Source organism: Bufo bufo, chromosome 3, assembly GCF_905171765.1.
Source record: "Bufo bufo chromosome 3, aBufBuf1.1, whole genome shotgun sequence".
Taxonomy (NCBI): Eukaryota; Metazoa; Chordata; class Amphibia; order Anura; family Bufonidae; genus Bufo; species Bufo bufo.
The window spans coordinates 620,443,184-620,461,181 of NC_053391.1; the positions used below are offsets into that span (position 1 = coordinate 620,443,184).

Below are 17,998 nucleotides of genomic sequence, written 5' to 3' on the forward strand. Positions count from 1 at the left end.
AAATGGGACATGGTATAAACAAAACCAGTCCTGCCAAATCTGCCTTCCAAAACCCATATGGTGTTCCCCTCCTTCTATGTGCTACCGTTTGGCCAAACAGTAGTTTACGACCACATATGGGGTGTTTTTGCAAACTACAGAATCAGGGCAACCCATTTTGAGTGTTGTTTGGCAGTTAACCCTTGTTTTACTCCTGGAAAAAATTGATTATATTGGATAATTTTCCAAAAAATAGAAATTTCAAAATTGTTTCTCCATCTGCCATTAACTCTTGTGGAAGACCTAAAGGGTTAATAAAGTTTGAAAAAACAGTTTTGAATACCTTAAGGGGTGTAGTTTCTATAATGGGGTCATTTTTGGGAGGTTTCTATTATCTAAGCCTCACAATATGACTTCAAACCTGAACTGGTCCATAAAAAGTGGGATTTTGAAGATTTCTAAAAAATTCCAAAATTTGCTTCTAAACTTCTAAGCCTTGTAACATCCCCAAAAAATAAAATATCATTCCCAAAATGCTACAAACATGAAGTAGACATATGGGGAATGTAAAGTCATCACAATTTTTGGGGGTATTACTATGTATTACAGAAGTAGAGAAACTGAAACTTTGAAATTTGCTAATTTTAGCAGTGTCATGAAGTACAATATGTGACGAAAAAACAATCTCAGAACGGCCTGGGTAAGTCAAAGCGTTTTAAAGTTATGAGCACTTAAAGTGACACTGGTCAGATTTGCAAAAAATGGCCTGGTCCTTAAGGTGAAAATGAGCCCGGTCCTTAAGGGGGATAAAAGTGGGTTTTGGAAATTTTCTTAAAAATTTTAAGAATTGCTTCTAAAATTCTAAGCCTTCTAATGTCCTAAAAAAAATAAAATGACATTTACAAAATGATGCCAACATAAAGTAGACATATGGGGAATGTTAAGTAATAAATATGTTATGAGGTATCACTTTCTGTTTTAAAAGCAGAGAAATAGAAATTTAAAAAAAAAATTGCGAATCTTTTTCAAATTTTGGTAAATTTGGGATTTTTCATAAATAAAGGGGAAATATATTGACTCAAATTTCTGACTGTCAGGAAGTACAATGTGTCACGAGAAAACAATCTCAGAATGGCTTGGATAAATTAGTGTTCCAAAGTTACCACACACAGTGACACATGTCAGATTAGCAAAATATGGCCTTGGCAGGAGGAAGAAAACTGGCCCGAGGTAGAAGGGGTTAAAAAATGCTTTAGTTCCTCACATTTTTATGCAATCATTTTGTTCAACCCACTGAATTAAAGCTACAAGTCTGAACTTCAACTGCATCTGAATTGTTTTGTTCAAAATCCATTTTGGTAATGTACAGAACAAAAATTTGAAAAATGTTGTCTCCGTCCAAATATATATGGACCTAATTGTAGATGTCCTAGTTCCTCCAAAGTGAAAGACGCTCTTTGTAGATGCTCTCTCCTTCCATTAAAAAAATTATTCAACACTAACAAATGCTCTCCCATATGCCAGGCACCTCACACTAATTCTACTTACCTAGCTCCTCACTCCCTGCGCCACTCCTGGTCTCGAAAACATCCGCTGTAGGGGGGGGAGCAGCCAATGGCAGGCGGTGATGGGGACGAGCCTCCCTGACATCGCGGGTGACGCTAGGGAGGCTCGTTCCCATCACCGCCTGCCATTGGATGCCCCCCCAACACCGCATTTTTTCGAGACCAGGAGCGGCGCAGGGAGTGGGGAACCAGGTAAGTAGAATTAGTGTGTGGGGCTCAGCATATTGGGGGGAAATTGTTAGTGTTGGATAACCCCTTTAACTGATAGAGGTCATGAGTGAAGAACCCCTTAATTAACTGGAATAAAGTAGAAGAGATTGTCTTAATCAGATAATCCCCCTTTAAGAAAGCATTTTACAAGATGTAGTAGATAAAACACACATGCTTAACTAGACGTGTTAACTAAACTAGTTGTGTTAAGCCAACACCTTCAATTGCTTTCAATGGCTTTTGTTTCAGGATACCACGATGAGTTAAGAAATTTGAGTTGAGTTTGTTAACTCTAGTACATCTGTATCACCCCATTCTGCAGAACTCCACTGCTAGTAGAGAAGGATGAAGGCGTTCCCAACCTGTCAGAATAAACTTTTTCATTAAGCTAATTATGAGTACATTAATTAGAAAAGACAGCTTTTCAGAGCAGAAAGTAAGTATGTGAAGTTCATGAGTAAATTCAGAACAATAGCATGGTACACTGAGACTTTTAATAGAACTATCAAAAAAAATGATATTGGCTTCAAGCCAGATTTGACTCTGTCATATCAAATTGCTATGATCCTGTGTCTATGACTCAATTTATATAAAAATTACTGAGATGAATAATGTAGTTCTAATAAGAGAACACATGATTAACTGAAATTAGATAAGTTTTATGAGACGTGTTCTTCAATACATTAACTGACAGAAGGCGCCTTACAGTATGATGAGGACAAGAAAAGGTTCAGTACAATGAGAACAAACTGCTGCTTTTCGATGAAGTTATTAGAATGACGCCTAGCTATTTATTACTTTGGCAATGCTTAGATGATAATATCTTGAAAACTGTGAGAAATTAGAATACAAATTATATTAGTAAGTTGCAGAATTTTTTTTCTTTACACTAATTGAATTTTTCCCACTTGGGGAAGCAGAGGAGGTACAGCATAATAATAAGGGTCCATTCAGACTTCCGTAGTCTTTCCGAGGACTGCAAAACACGGACACCGCACATAGCTGGCACTTATATAGAAATGCCTATTCTTGTCCGTGGCTGTGGACAAGAATAGGACATGTTCTATTTTTTTGCTGGGCCACGGACTGGAAGTGCGGATGCGGACAGCACACTGTGTGCTGTCCGCATCCGCACTTCCAGTCCGCGGCCCCATTGAAAATGAATGGGTCCGCACCATTCGGCAAAATTGCAGAACGGATGCGGACTATTCATGCGGACATGTGAATGTACCCTAAAGGGGGTTTTCCAGGATGTAGATATTGAAGGCCTATCCTTAGGATAGTTGATCAACATCAGACCAGTGAAGGTCAGACATCCAGTATCCCCAGCGATCAGCTATTCTGGGCAGCTGCTGATTCCAGAAGCTATACAGTGAAAAGAAGGCTTTGTCCAATGTGTAGTTTCCAGCACCAATGTATTGCAGCTCAGCTTCCATTTGCCTGAATTAGAGCTGAACTGCAGTTCCCCGGCACAGCCACAACACAGTGGATGGAACCATATGGTTCCAGCTTCATCTGCTGCATAGTGCCCAAAGCAGCTGAATAACGGGGGTGCCGAGTGTTGGACCCAACAGCTAATTCTCGGAATTAGACTCCCACCAATCAGGTATTGATTAATTATCTTGAGGTCAGGTTATCAATATTACTGTAAAGTCCCAGACATCCTTTTACATAACAGTGTTCAAAGACCTTTCGCTGCTCCTGGCATGTCTGTTTTAATAGATTTTCCCATGTAATAACAATTCTGGAGCATCTATTCTTATGGCTCTATGTTGTGCCATTCCTTTATTATTTCTACTAGAAGTTATAAATGAATTGCTATTAGCTTTCAGTAAAGGTACAGAGGGGAGGTAACAAGTTGGGGGTGTGTACCTGCACAGACTCACTCTATCCAATCAGTGCTGCCATTCTCAGACCATGCAGGTACACCCCCCCAACTGGTTACCACCCCTCTGTACCATTACTGCAGACAGCTAGCAATTATTCATAACTTCTAGTAGAAATAATAGAGGAATGGGACAACATACAGACGGAGGAATAGATGCTCCAGAATTGTTAGTACGTGGGGAATGCATGACAATATTAAAACAGAAGTTGTCACAATGAAATGCAGTGCAGTCTGTTATAGAGCAGGAGGAGCTGAGCAGACTTACATATAGCGTTATGGGAAACAATATAATTATTCATTAAAATCCCTGTTCTTTCTGAGCTCAGTAGCCAAGTGGGTAATCTTATCAGAGACTTATACCTACAGTTGTGTTCAAAATTATTCAACCCCCAATGCTGTAAAGGGTTTTAGGGAATTTAGTGTACATTTGTAATTGTGTTCAGAATGAAATCTTACAAGGACTTTTTAAAGAACCAAATGCAACTAAAATGACATCAATTGTTTTTGTAATACAGTATTAAATGTTTTTTTTTTTGTGATTTCTTCATTGACACAATTCATTTTGTGATTCATTTCTTCATTGACACAATTATTCAACCCCTTAAAGACTACCACTCTTAAGAACAGAGGTTCATTCAAGTGTTTTCGATCAGGTATTGAAAACACCTGTGGATGTCAAGGAGCAGCAATCAAGCATAATAAGCACCAATTAGGCAGATTTAAAAGGACTGTGATACTCAGCTCCTTCTAGACATTTACTGGTGTGTTTACAAACATGGTAAAGTCAAGAGAATGGTCCAGGAAGACAAGAGAAGAGGTGATTTCTCTTCACAGGAAGGGCAATGGCTATAAGAAGATTGCAAAGATGTTAAACATACCAAGAGAAACCAAAGGAAGCATCATTCGCAAATTCAAGGCAAAGGGCACTGTTGAAACGCTACCTGGTCGTGGCAGAAAGAAGATGCTGACTTCGACTGCTGTGCGCTACCTGAAGCGCAAAGTGGAGAAAAGTCCCCGTGTGACTGCTGAGGAACTGAAAAAAGATTTGTCAGATGTGGGTACTGAAGTTTCACCTCAGACAATAAGGCGCACACACTGCGTAATGAAGGCCTCCATGCCAGAACTCCCAGGCACACCCCCTTGCTGTCTCCAAAGAATAAGAAGACTGCAGTATGCCAAAAGTCATGTGGACAAACCACAAAGGTTTTGGGATAGTGTTCTGTGGACTGATGAAACAAAATTAGAACTGTTTGGGCCCATGGATCAACGCTATGTTTGGAGGAGGAAGAACAAGGCCTATGAAGAAAAGAACACCTTGCCTACTGTGAAGCATGGTGGGGGGTCAATCTTGCTTTGGGGCTGTTTTGCTTCTACAGGTACAGGGAAGCTTCAGCGTGTGCAAGGTACCATGAATTCTCTTCAGTACCAGGAGATATTGGATGAAAATGTGATGTAGTCCGTCACAAACCTGAGGCTTGGGAGACGTTGGACCTTTCAACAGGACAATTATCCCAAGCATACCTCCAAGTCCACTAGAGCATGGTTGCAGATTAAAGGCTGGAACATTTTGAAGTGGCCATCGCAGTCACCAGACTTAAATCCGATTGAGAACCTCTGGTGGGACTTAAAGAAAGCAGTTGCAGCGCGCAAGCCTAAGAATGTGACTGAACTGGAGGCTTTTGCCCATGAAGAATGGGCGAAGATACCCGTAGATCGCTGCAAGACACTTGTGTCAAGCTATGCTTCACGTTTAAAAGCTGTTATAACTGGAAAAGGATGTTGTACTAAGTACTACGATTGAATGTCACTTGGGGGTTGAATAAAACTGATAATGATGTGAGCACAGAAAAGACATTTGTGGTTATTTCATTATAAATGTTATGTTATATTTGTCTGACTTACAAGTGCCTCTTTGATTTAATTGTAAACAAGATGACTGAAATGATCAAAATCAATGTCAAACTGGCCAAAACACTCAATTTCAGTGGGGGTGGAATAATTTTGAACACAACTGTATCTATGTACACACACTCTTACAGGGAGGACTGTAAAACCCACATGGCTACTGAGCTAGGAAAGAGCAGGGGTTTTAAAGTCTATGAACACCTTTGGTGGCAATTTTTTATGATTGCATTTTACTCCCTTGAGGTGAAAAAAATCATTTTTTTCAACTGGTGTTTATTACAGATACCCAGCAGTTTTTGTGCTACAGGGTTAAATATCTGTCTATTTCAGACTGTCACTTTCTGTTTTGCACTGTTAGATGATGGCTATGTATTGCCCTTATCTCTGAATTCCTGAAAGCTCATAAACACTCATTATAGTTAAATTCTGATAAGAATATGGCTTAAATGTGTTTTTATGAACTGTCAAGAATTCAGAGATAATGGCTATACATGATCGTCAGTGTAAAACAGAAAATGGCAGTCTGAAAATAGACTAATAATTTTTAATAAAGACCAACTGAAAAAAAAAAATGTTTTTCAGGCCAAAATTGTTAAAATGCAATAATTGAAAAATATGCCCCTGAAGGTGTTAATAGTCTTTAATGAATATATAACAATTTTTGCTTAATCTTTTTCCACAAAACTATATATCAATCTGTCCAGCTCTTCCTGCCGTCTTCTGCCTGCAGATTGCATTGTATTTTCATGGTGATGCCTTGTCTTCATAGGGGTTAGCCTCTTTAGGAAAACCCACGCTGACTTGTTAGGATAACCTTATGCTCCTGCCCATAATAATGTCACAGATGGAGGAGCATGTGACCAGACATGCGCCTCCATAGCCATATTATGTACAGGAATGGTATGTGGTCGGAAGATACGTTGGTCATTACAGAGGGGTATGGCTTCTCAACCAGTGAGAATGGTGCCAAACCTCTAATACAGACATATTAGACTATTGGTTTTAATGCAAATATTAGGATTTTCCTAAAACGGCCCACCTCTTCACAGTATAATAAACTGTCTAGCGACATGCATGTAAATAAATTCTTTTATTTCCCTTTGTGTTTTTCAGTTTGTCGCTCAGCCTAACTGTCAGCAGCTCCTTGCTTCCCGCTGGTATGATGAATTATCAGGCTGGAGGAGACGACATTGGGCAGTGAAGATGGTGACATGTGTAATAATAGGACTACTTTTTCCTATCTTCTCTGCTTGTTACTTGATAGCTCCCAAAAGCAACCTCGGACTTTTTATTAGGAAACCATTCATCAAATTCATCTGCCACACTGCATCACATCTGACGTTCCTGTGCTTCCTACTAAGTGCTTCACAAAATGGAGGAAACTTAAACAAACCTGGCCCTAAACCAGAAGTCATTGAATGGATAATATTACCGTGGGTTTTGGGTAAATGAACTACTAAATGCAATATATAACGCATATGTCATAAAGCAATACACCTGAATTATGGCTGTCTATATATAATGCAGTAGAGCATGTCAACATTTTTAATTGCATAAGAGTAGTATAAAGGCAGTAAGATAATGTATTTAATCTTGATCCGCAATTTGCCAACCACAGAAGGAAAGACCATAGATTTAGCAATAGATTTATGGGGGTTGGCATATACTAGCAAAATATCATAAATGTCTCAGATGGGACAGCCTCTTTAAGATTCAAGTGCATAGAGGTGACAATATTCCAGCAAGGTATAAAGATGAGCCACTACTAGACTAAGTAGAGTTGCATACACCAAAAACTCTAAATTTTCAGGGATGATCTGGCATTGAGTAGGCTATCATTTATGTAAGAGGTACAATATTCCTTATACAAATTACTAGTAGTGTTGTGCGTGAATATTCAAAAAGAATATTATTTTCACAAATATCGTCACTTCGAGAATTCGCAAATATTTTGAATATAATGCTATATATTCGTAATGATTAATATTCGTGGGTTTTTTTGTTTGTTTTTTAACACAGTACATTTGAGGTGATCATCCCTCCCTTCTTCTAGCTTGTGGGCCAATGAGAAGGCTTTGTCACAGCTTAGCAACATCCCTAGCAACCAATGGAAAAGTTGACTACCCCACGTCGATATTTCGCACGCATTACGCAAATAATACATTGCCAATTTTCGCAAACAAGACTATAATCTCGAATTCGCAAATTCACAAATATATGACGAATATTCTACTAAATATTCACAAAATATTGCGAATTCGAACATTGCCCCTGCCGCTCATCATTAATTACTAGTAGTCAAAAGCTCCCGCAGGCACATTTTTGAGAGTTTCCCTTTAAGATGCATAAAAATGGCCCCTGATTAAAATACATATTTTTTGTGGGAATTTTTTCCAATAATCCTCCTCTGGTATATTACTGTCCATGTTGTGGGACTATTTGTGTACTTCTAGTAAGTATTTTCTGACTGCAAATATGACCTGACCATCACTATTCTTTTGAGGTCTGGCCATAGATTTTCAATGATGTTCAGATCAGGGGACCGTGAGGACCATGGCAAAACTTGTAGCTTACGTTTTTTGAGGTAGTCTCAGGTTGCAATTTCTTCCGTTTTAAATGTAATTAAGAAATGGCAGTTACCAAGAACAGTGAAGGTCAAGAGAAAGCCTGGAAGACCAGCTGCTCTTAGGAGTGCTGGAAAGTCAAATCAGAACCCCTTCTTGACTGAAAAAGACCCTTAGGCCTCATGCACACGACCGTTGTTTTGGTCCGCATCCGAGCCGCAGTTTTTTCGGCTCGGATGACGACCCATTCACTTCAATGGGGCCGCAAAAGATGCGGACAGCACTCCGTAGCCCTGCAAAAAAAATATATAACATGTCCTATTCTTGCAAAAAAAAGATAGTAACAGCAGCACAGTGTACAAAAAGTAGTTAGGGTGCAAAATCCTTTGAAAAGGTGGACGACCCTTCCTCCAGTATAGTGTATCCAAAGAATAGGCAGCACTCCAAATGTGGTAAAAGGTGATGACCCGTTTATTCCCAGGCAACGTTTCAGTCCACACACTGGGGCCTTTGTCAAGTGTTGCTTGACAAAGGCCCCAGTGTGTGGGCTGAAACGTTGCCTGGGAATAAACGGGTCATCACCTTTTACCACATTTGGAGTGCTGCCTATTCTTTGAATACAATGTCCTATTCTTGTCCGTTTTGCGGACAAGAATAGGCATTTCTACAATGGGCCACCCGTTCCGTTACGCAAATTGCGAAAGGCACACGGGCAGCTTCCGTTTTTTGCGGAGCCGCAATTTGCGGACTGCAAAAAACGGAACAGTCGTGTGCATGAGGCCTTAGGAAGATTTAGTAGAATCTGGAGTTGTGGTACATTGTTCTACTGTTCAGAAACACCTGCACAAATCTGTCCTTTATGGACGAGTCATCAGAAGAAAACTTCTCCTATGTCCTGACCACAAAGTTCAGCATAAGAAGTTTGAGAAAGAACATCTAAACAAGCCTGATGCATTTTGGAAACAAGTCCTATGGACCGATTAGATTAAAATAGAACTTTATAGCAATGGGCAAAGGTATGTTTGGAGAGAAAAAGAGCACAGAATTTCATGAAAAGAACACCTCTCCAACCATTAAGCATGGAGATGGATCAATCATGCTTTGGAGTTGTTTTACAGCCAATGGCACGGGGAAGATTTCCTGGGTAAAGGGAAGAATGGATTCAATGCAATTCCAGTAAATTCTGGGAGCAAACATAACACCAACTATAAAAAAGCTGAAGTTGAAAAGAGGATGGCTTTAACAAGTTGATAATCCTAAACCCAACTCAAAATCTATAATAGACTACCTCAAAGGGCACAAGCTGAAGGTTTTACCATGGCCCTCACAGTCACCTCATCGGAACATCATTGAAAATCTGTGGATAGACCTCAAATGAGCAGTTCATGCAAGACAGCCCAGGAATCTGACAGAACTGGAAGACTTTTGCAAGGAAGAATGGATAAAAAATCCCTCAAATAAGAATTGAAAGACTGTTGACTGACTACAAAAAGCTTTTCAAGCTGTGATACTTGCCAAAGGGGGTGCTACTTCGTAATAACCATGCAAGGTTCCCAAACTTTTGCTTTAAGCCCTTTTCCTTTTTAATTATTTTAAAATAAAAAACGGTGAATCGCCCATTATGACTTTTTTTTCTGTTTTGCCGTATAGGATAAATATTTTCAAATTTTAGTACTATGGATGTTTTCGCATGTAACGATGCCCGTAATATAAAAAATGTAATTTATATATTTTCATTTTACTTTTGGGGAAAGGGGGGTAATTTAAATTTTTATGTTTTAAAATTTTCTTTAAATATTTTTTACAACTTTTTTTACACTTTTTATAGTTCCCTTAGGTAACTATAACAAGCTATCATTAGATTGCTTTCCTCATAGACTCCAATGCATTAGCATTGGAGTTTATGAGACTTGCACTAAGTAAGGCAGGGCTCCATAGGAACTAACATGTGGCAGACTCATACCACTGCTGGGTAGAGAGGCTGCAGCACACTACATCTGACTCCCTTGATCCTCGCTGGGGTGGCAATACTCAGTCAGGCACAGCACACATGCTCCATCTCTTTAACCTCCCATCTGAAGGGTTGAATGTATGCGATCAACGTTATAGTCGATTGCATACATTAGTCTTGGGTGCCTGCTGTTTAAAACACCCGATGGCTACGTTTAAATGCTCAACTGCAGATGTAAAATTAATGCTGGGTGGTAGGGAAGGGGGTTAATGGCTGACTTCTTTATCAGGTTACTGGAGCTCAAACTTACAGGAACTGTGATTTCTCTGCTGATTCAGTACTTCCAGTTCAGTGTTTTTTTCCTTTTTTTTGTTCTGATGAGATCACTGTCAAGATTTAAAGGAAAACAGTCACGTGGTTTGGGTCCACTAAACCAGGTGAATTCAAAAAGGTGGTGACAGATTTCACAAACAAGAGAGTTTGTCACCACCAACCTCCCTATCAAATCAAGGACACAGATAGATAGCTTTGGGTCACCAGAGTAAAATATATTTTTCTGTTTCCTGATCTGAGGCTCTGTTCCTCAGATATGAGTGTTTTTCGAATATGCAAATAAAACATCTGGAGCAATGAGGGTGCCACTAATGCTGTTGTTGCATCAAAGCTCTGCTCCTTTCCATGCCCAGTCCCTCCCTCCCTGATTAAATGGTAGTGATGAGCGGCAGGGGTCATATTCAAATTCGTGATATTTCACAAATATTTTGTAGAATATTCGTTGAATATTCGCGAATTTAAATATTCGTTATATTCTAAATTTTTTTACAAAAAAAATTAGCAAGGTAATAATCGCATAATATGAGAATATTACGCAATCAATACAGGCGTGGGTCAAAAACGAATATATAGCACTATAGAATTTAGTACTATATATTCCTTTTTTAGAATATTCATCTTTTTTTTCCATCTGAAGTCATGATTCCTCCCTGCTTAAGTAACTTAAGCAGGGAGGAATCATGACTTCAGATGGAAAAAAAAGACGAATATTCTAAAAAAAATAATATATTCGATAATGTGCTATATATTCCTTTTTTCGATTATTCGCTATATTGCTATATATTCTTGTTTTAGAATATTACGAATATTCGTAATATTCTAAAACAAGAATATATAGCAATATATTGAATATTCGAAAAAAACGAATATAGAGCAATTTAGCTAATATAGTGCTATAATCTTGTTTTTTAATAGTTGTAATTTTTTTTCCAATCTGAACTTCAGATGAGAAAAAAAATTACAACTATTAGACAAAGAAGATTGTAGCACTATATTAGCTAAATTGCTCTACATTAGTTTTTTTGAATATTCGCTATATAGCTATATATTCTTGTTTTAGAATATTACGAATATTCTTAAAAACGAATATATATATTTTTTTAGAATATTCATAATATTCTAAAACAAGACTATATAGCTATATAACAAATATTTGAAAAGAAAAACAAATATAGAGCAATTTAGGTAATATAGTGCTATAATCTTTTTTTTTTATTGTTGTAATTTTTTTCTCATCTGAAGTTCAGATTGGAAAAAAATTACAACTATTAGACAAAGAAGATTATAGCACTATATTAGCTAAATTGTTCTACATTTGTTTTTGTTTTTCGAATATTCGCTATATTGCTATATATTCTTATTTTAGAATATTACGAATATTCTAAAAATCAAATATATTCGATATAGTGCTATATATTTGTTTTTTAGAATATTTGTCATTTTTCCCATTTTAAGTCATGATTCCTCCCTGCTTAAATTGCTTGTGGGCCAATGACTCATTGGCCCACAAGCAAGAAGCAGGGAGGAATCATGTTTTCAGATGTTAAAAAATGATGAATATTCGATATAGCAAATATATAGCACTATATTCAAAATATTAGTAAATTCTCGAAGTTGTGATCTTCGAGATAAATATTCTTAATTCGAATATTTGCGCTCAACACTATTAAACGGGCCAGGCAGTGGCGATGTAATCTCACCTGGCTCTGTGCTCTCACTCATGTGCCTTCTCGCAAGTGCAGTATAGCCTTGATTCTCACCAGGGTCAAAATTGTCTGGACTCTGCATGGGTCAATGATGTGATTGCTAAGGTCTGTCTCTTCCATGTGTAGACTGACATCATTGCACACGTGCAGTAAAGAAAATTTTTGTCCCTGGCAAAAATCCTGCACATTAATACAGGGCTAGACAAGATTAAATCACCACTGCCTGGCCCTATGAATCAAAGAAGGGAGGAGCTGAGTGCTAAAAAAGTCAGATATCCCCACTCTGATTCTCCCTTTCCCCTCTCATAGCATTGAAGAGATTCTGCTGCAGCTTCTTCTCCTTCCTACCTCCCTGTCTACTGTTTATTATTAGGCCTCCTGCATATTACGTTATTATTACTCTGCAAAACCTCTGAGATTTTGTAGGCAGTTTTTTTTTTTTTTTTATTCTGATCATTATCAAGTTGCATTATATTTGCTTCACAATTTAGTTTTTTGAAAGTTGAAGTGTTTGTAGCGTGGTTCTATAGATAACTTATGAGAACAATGGGGGAGATTTGTCAAACTGGTGTAAAGTAGAACTGTCTTAGTTGCCCATAGCAACCAATCAGATTCCACCTTTCATTTTCCAAAGGAACTGTGAAAAAGGAAAGGAGAAATCTGATTGGTTGCTATGGGCAACTAAGACAGTTCTACTTTACACCAGTTTGATAAATATACCCCAGTGTCTTTTGGTGAGATCTGTCATTCAAATTTCATGACCTGTGAGTGTACTCAAGAAAACACATACAATAGACTACAGTGGCAAACATTATTGTATGCTGGCCAAAGGAAGTAATGATTTAGCAGAACAGTTTTGTTCTAGTGTTGAGCGAGCATCAAAGTGCTTGTGTGCTCGAGTGTTCTACCGAGCACCCGAGCACCCGAGCACAATGGAAGAGCCCCAGGCCCGCCCTGCTCTGAAGAGGGGAGGGTATCGGGACTTGTTCGGCTTAGGAGTCCCTGCTCTGACTCCATATATAGCTATATCCGTATATGGAGTCAGTGCACCCCAGTGTATTTAAATCTAATTTCTTAAAAGTTTCTGCAGGGATTTGAACTCCCAACATTATACATTAGAGGCAAGGACCTTATCCACTCAGCTATAAAGCTGAATGCTAGACTGTGTCAGAAAAACCTCATAGTAGTTTCTGATTTAGTGAGTATTCCTATTCAGCAGAAGACTTATTTTATATGTCTGTGCAGGTTAACATGTAGCTGTATAGTGTAGTGGTTAATGTCCTTGCCTCTAATATACAAGCTTGGGACTTTGAATCCTGGCAGAAACATTTCAGAACTATAGATTTAATTTATATATTTTTATATTTTTTTTAGTAACTGTAAAAAAAGTATGGCACAAAATAAATGTGTAATTAAAAAATAATGAAAAATAATATATATATATAGATATATTTAGATAAAATCATACTTACATATTTACATATATTATAATATATTATATATTCTAAATATATAATAATACAGGGAGTGCAGAATTATTAGGCAAGTTGTATTTTTGAGGATTAATTTTATTATTGAACAACAACCATGTTCTCAATGAACCCAAAAAACTCATTAATATCAAAGCTGAATATTTTTGGAAGTAGTTTTTAGTTTGTTTTTAGTTTTAGCTATTTTAGGGGGATATCTGTGTGTGCAGGTGACTATTACTGTGCATAAATATTAGGCAATTTAACAAAAAACAAATATATTCCCATTTCAATTATTTATTTTTACCAGTGAAACCAATATAACATCTCAACATTCACAAAAATACATTTCTGACATTCAAAAACAAAACAAAAACAAATCAGTGACCAATATAGCCACCTTTCTTTGCAAGGACACTCAAAAGCCTGCCATCCATGGATTCTGTCAGTGTTTTGATCTGTTCACCATCAACATTGCTTGCAGCAGCAACCACAGCCTCCCAGACACTGTTCAGAGAGGTGTACTGTTTTCTCTCCTTGTAAATCTCACATTTGATGATGGACCACAGGTTCTCAATGGGGTTCAGATCAGGTGAACAAGGAGGCCATGTCATTAGATTTTCTTCTTTTATACCCTTTCTTGCCAGCCACGCTGTGGAGTACTTGGACGCGTGTGATGGAGCATTGTCCTGCATGAAAATCATGTTTTTCTTGAAGGATGCAGACTTCTTCCTGTACCACTGCTTGAAGAAGGTGTCTTCCAGAAACTGGCAGTAGGACTGGGAGTTGAGCTTGACTCCATCCTCAACCTGAAAAGGCCCCACAAGCTCATCTTTGATGATACCAGCCCAAACCAGTACTCCACCTCCACCTTGCTGGTGTCTGAGTCGGAATGGAGCTCTCTGCCCTTTACCAATCCAGCCACGGGCCCATCCATCTGGCCCATCAAGACTCACTCTCATTTCATCAGTCCATAAAACCTTAGAAAAATCAGTCTTGAGATATTTCTTGGCCCAGTCTTGACGTTTCAGCTTGTGTGTCTTGTTCAGTGGTGGTCGTCTTTCAGCCTTTCTTACCTTGGCCATGTCTCTGAGTATTGCACACCTTGCGCTTTTGGGCACTCCAGTGATGTTGCAGCTCTGAAATATGGCCAAACTGGTGGCAAGTGGCATCTTGGCAGCTGCACGCTTGACTTTTCTCAGTTCATGGGCAGTTATTTTGCGCCTTGGTTTTTCCACGCGCTTCTTGCGACCCTGTTGACTATTTTGAATGAAACGCTTGATTGTTCGATGATCACGCTTCAGAAGCATTGCAATTTTAAGAGTGCTGCATCCCTCTGCAAGATATCTCACTATTTTTGACTTTTCTAAGCCTGTCAAGTCCTTTTTGACCCATTTTGCCAAAGGAAAGGAAGTTGCCTAATAATTATGCACACCTAATATAGGGTGTTGATGTCATTAGACCACACCCCTTCTCATTACAGAGATGCACATCACCTAATATGCTTAATTGGTAGTAGGCTTTCGAGCCTATACATCTTGGAGTAAGACAACATGCATAAAGAGGATGATGTGGTCAAAATACTCATTTGCCTAATAATTCTGCACGCAGTGTATATGTAAATATATTATGGCAAAAAACTTATATATATAAAAATGTTCTGCCAGGATTCAAACTCCCAAGTTTACCACTACACTATACAGCTACATGTTAACCTGCAAAGAAATATAAAATAAGTCTTCTGTTGAATAGGAATACTCACTAAATCAGAAACTACTATGAGGTTTTTCTGACACAGTTTAGCATTCAACTTTATAGCTGAGTGGATAAGGTCCTTGTCTCTAACATACAAGGGGTTGTAAGTTCAAATTCCAGCAGGAAATTTTCTGAAATTGATGCTAAATTTAATTTAAATACATTGACTCGGGCATCGCCCTAGAGCAGTGGTCCTCAACTCCAGTCTTTAGGGCCCACCTGCCGGTCATGTTTTCAGGATTTCCTTAGTATTGGGCAGCTGATATAATTAGTGTCCATCCATCAGGATTTACCACAGGTATTCATTCTGTGGGTTACTCCTAAATCCTGACCGGCAAGTGGGCCCTGAGGACTGGAGTTGGGGAACCCTGCCCTAGAGCACACGTGGTATCCGGCCGAACTCCGTGATGTGCCGAGCATAGCGATGCTCGAGCTGAATTCGTGTTCGGCCAAGCATGCTTGCTCAACACTATTTTGTTGCCTTTTACAGAGCACAAGGATAAAGCTTTGCAAAGTAACTGGAAAAAGTCTAACTCCTGAGAAAAAACAGATGACGTTTGAAAATGCAATTACGCTTCTATATTTGGTTTCAGAGGTGCATGGTACACTTAATTACTGCACTTTAATGACTTAATGTATTCACTTAGAAACTGATTATATAGGAAAGCATCTATTCATCTGTGCAGATGAAGCCCATAAACAGCAATATGGGAGGCAAGGACTTTGCCTGCATAAAGGTGTGGAAGAGTTAAAGAGGTTGTTCGCCTTTATGATTTTTTTACAGAACCCACAGCATGGCCTGCGGTGGTTATCATACCTACCTGACTGCTGGGTTCCGGCTCCATTGTTTCCCTGTCGGCTTTGAAGGCCCTCAGTGTACCCGCATCAAAACCTGGTTTGATGCGGTTCATATGCCTGCTGCAGCCAGTCTCTGGCCACAGCAGTCATGTGTTACCCATGTGTCAGACAATGATTGACAGCAGGGTTAAAGTACCCTGCGTCAAAGCAGATGTAGACGCAAGCAGACACAGAAACTTCATAAGAAAATGTGGCTTGTCCAAAAATTATGTATTAAGAGGGGTGGAATGCATGCCAATGTCTATACATGCATAAGGTATAATTATCAGAAGAAAGAGTGGCTTCTTCTGAAGTTAAACAAGTCTGGAAAAAATGTCTACTTTATTTAGGAGCAGAAGCAGTACAGTGTGAATGGGGAAAGGATAAATTGTGTAGGAATAATAACTGGTTGCAAAAGTAGGATCAGCAAAGTAGGGAATAGACAAACAATTAGATGTGCGTGTGGCTGTGTTAGGGGGCAACAACAACAGCCATGAGGTACAGAACATGATGGTAGGCAGGCAGACAGCAGCAGTGGAATGATGGGGCACCATCAGCCTCAGCCAGAGGTGTGTGAAAATCCTCAATGATCCATGCCTCGTTAATTTTGACAAAAGCGATGTTTTGTACTCAGAGGACAAGGTTTTTTTTGTGTGTGACAGTGCTGAAAACCCTCTCCGAAATGACATTGGAGGCTTGACAAGAAAGTGCAGAGAGAGCATACTAGACAGGTTCGGACCACTGTTCCAATCTGCCTGCCTAGGAGTCTATGGAATCAGCGAACATGATATGCTCCAAAGAAAACTCTCAGTCCAGGTAGGACTGTATCCGGTTGTTCAGCCAATACATCTCAGTTTGCCGATTTACATCAGGCTGGTGCAGCACATGGTATAATTGCTCCCTCTTGATGATTCTAAACCAGGAAGGAGTCTGTGTTAACTCCGAAACGCGTATGGTGTGAACAGTCCCCTTGAGAATACATTTTGAGATCTACCAATTTATAACTCACAAGCCCTGGAGCGCTCCTGGCAAATACTGAGATTTTCTTAAAAAGACAGAGCAGCGCCTGGATGAAGTACGACACTTGGGACTCTGGCTCAAACAGTGCTCCATTCTATGAGATGCCAGCTTGAGCCTACAAGAGTTTATCTGATCAGTACAGCGCAATAGGACTCACTGGCAGAAGGAGCCGGAGGTAAGAGCTTCCCGAACCGCAGCACATGGGACACCAAGGCAAGCACGGGGCTCCGTGCACATATCCTCAAACAGTGAGTAACCAGCATCTATAAACTTAGCCTATATACATGGGCAATTATGTTACATGTTAACAACTAACAGTAACATTCCAGGATGTACTAAATAAAGGAACTGCTCATATAAGTAACACAAGCATAAAGCTATCAACAACTTGCACGCAGTACATTTAATCCAATGCGCAATACATCTGACCCGATATAAAAGAAGTCTGCTATATATACTGATCAATAACATCTCTGCAGACAACACGACCAGTGCGATCTACCGACTTATCTTTCTTTTCAGCTTACAAAAGACTGTCAGCCCGGATTCATTTTGTTCACTAGTCTGAGTGACAAACTCAGGTCAACTACTATATATGAGAATTGTATGTTGGTGTTCACTCACCACCAATACGTGGATCATCACCAGAAATTATGTTTTTTTTTAGATTACAGACGCACCATTTAGCATAGTCGCCACCGTGGATATAACCATTAGCATTATCTGGAACATAGTATATAAATACAATTATAACCTTATATCAACCCAATATCTATCTGCAAAGGATGAGATATCACGGTTGACACTAATGCAGAG

At 39.0% G+C, this 17,998-nt stretch overlaps 1 protein-coding gene across 1 annotated transcript in view; it reads left to right on the forward strand.

Moving 5' to 3' along the window:
* The window catches only part of TRPC4 (transient receptor potential cation channel subfamily C member 4), a 467,661-nt gene that overhangs the window by 341,895 nt on the left and 107,768 nt on the right, over positions 1-17,998 (forward strand). The window contains exon 4 of the mRNA XM_040422436.1: positions 6,661-6,991. Within this exon, the coding sequence (XP_040278370.1) occupies positions 6,661-6,991 (331 nt within the window). The remainder of the gene's footprint in view (positions 1-6,660; positions 6,992-17,998) is intronic.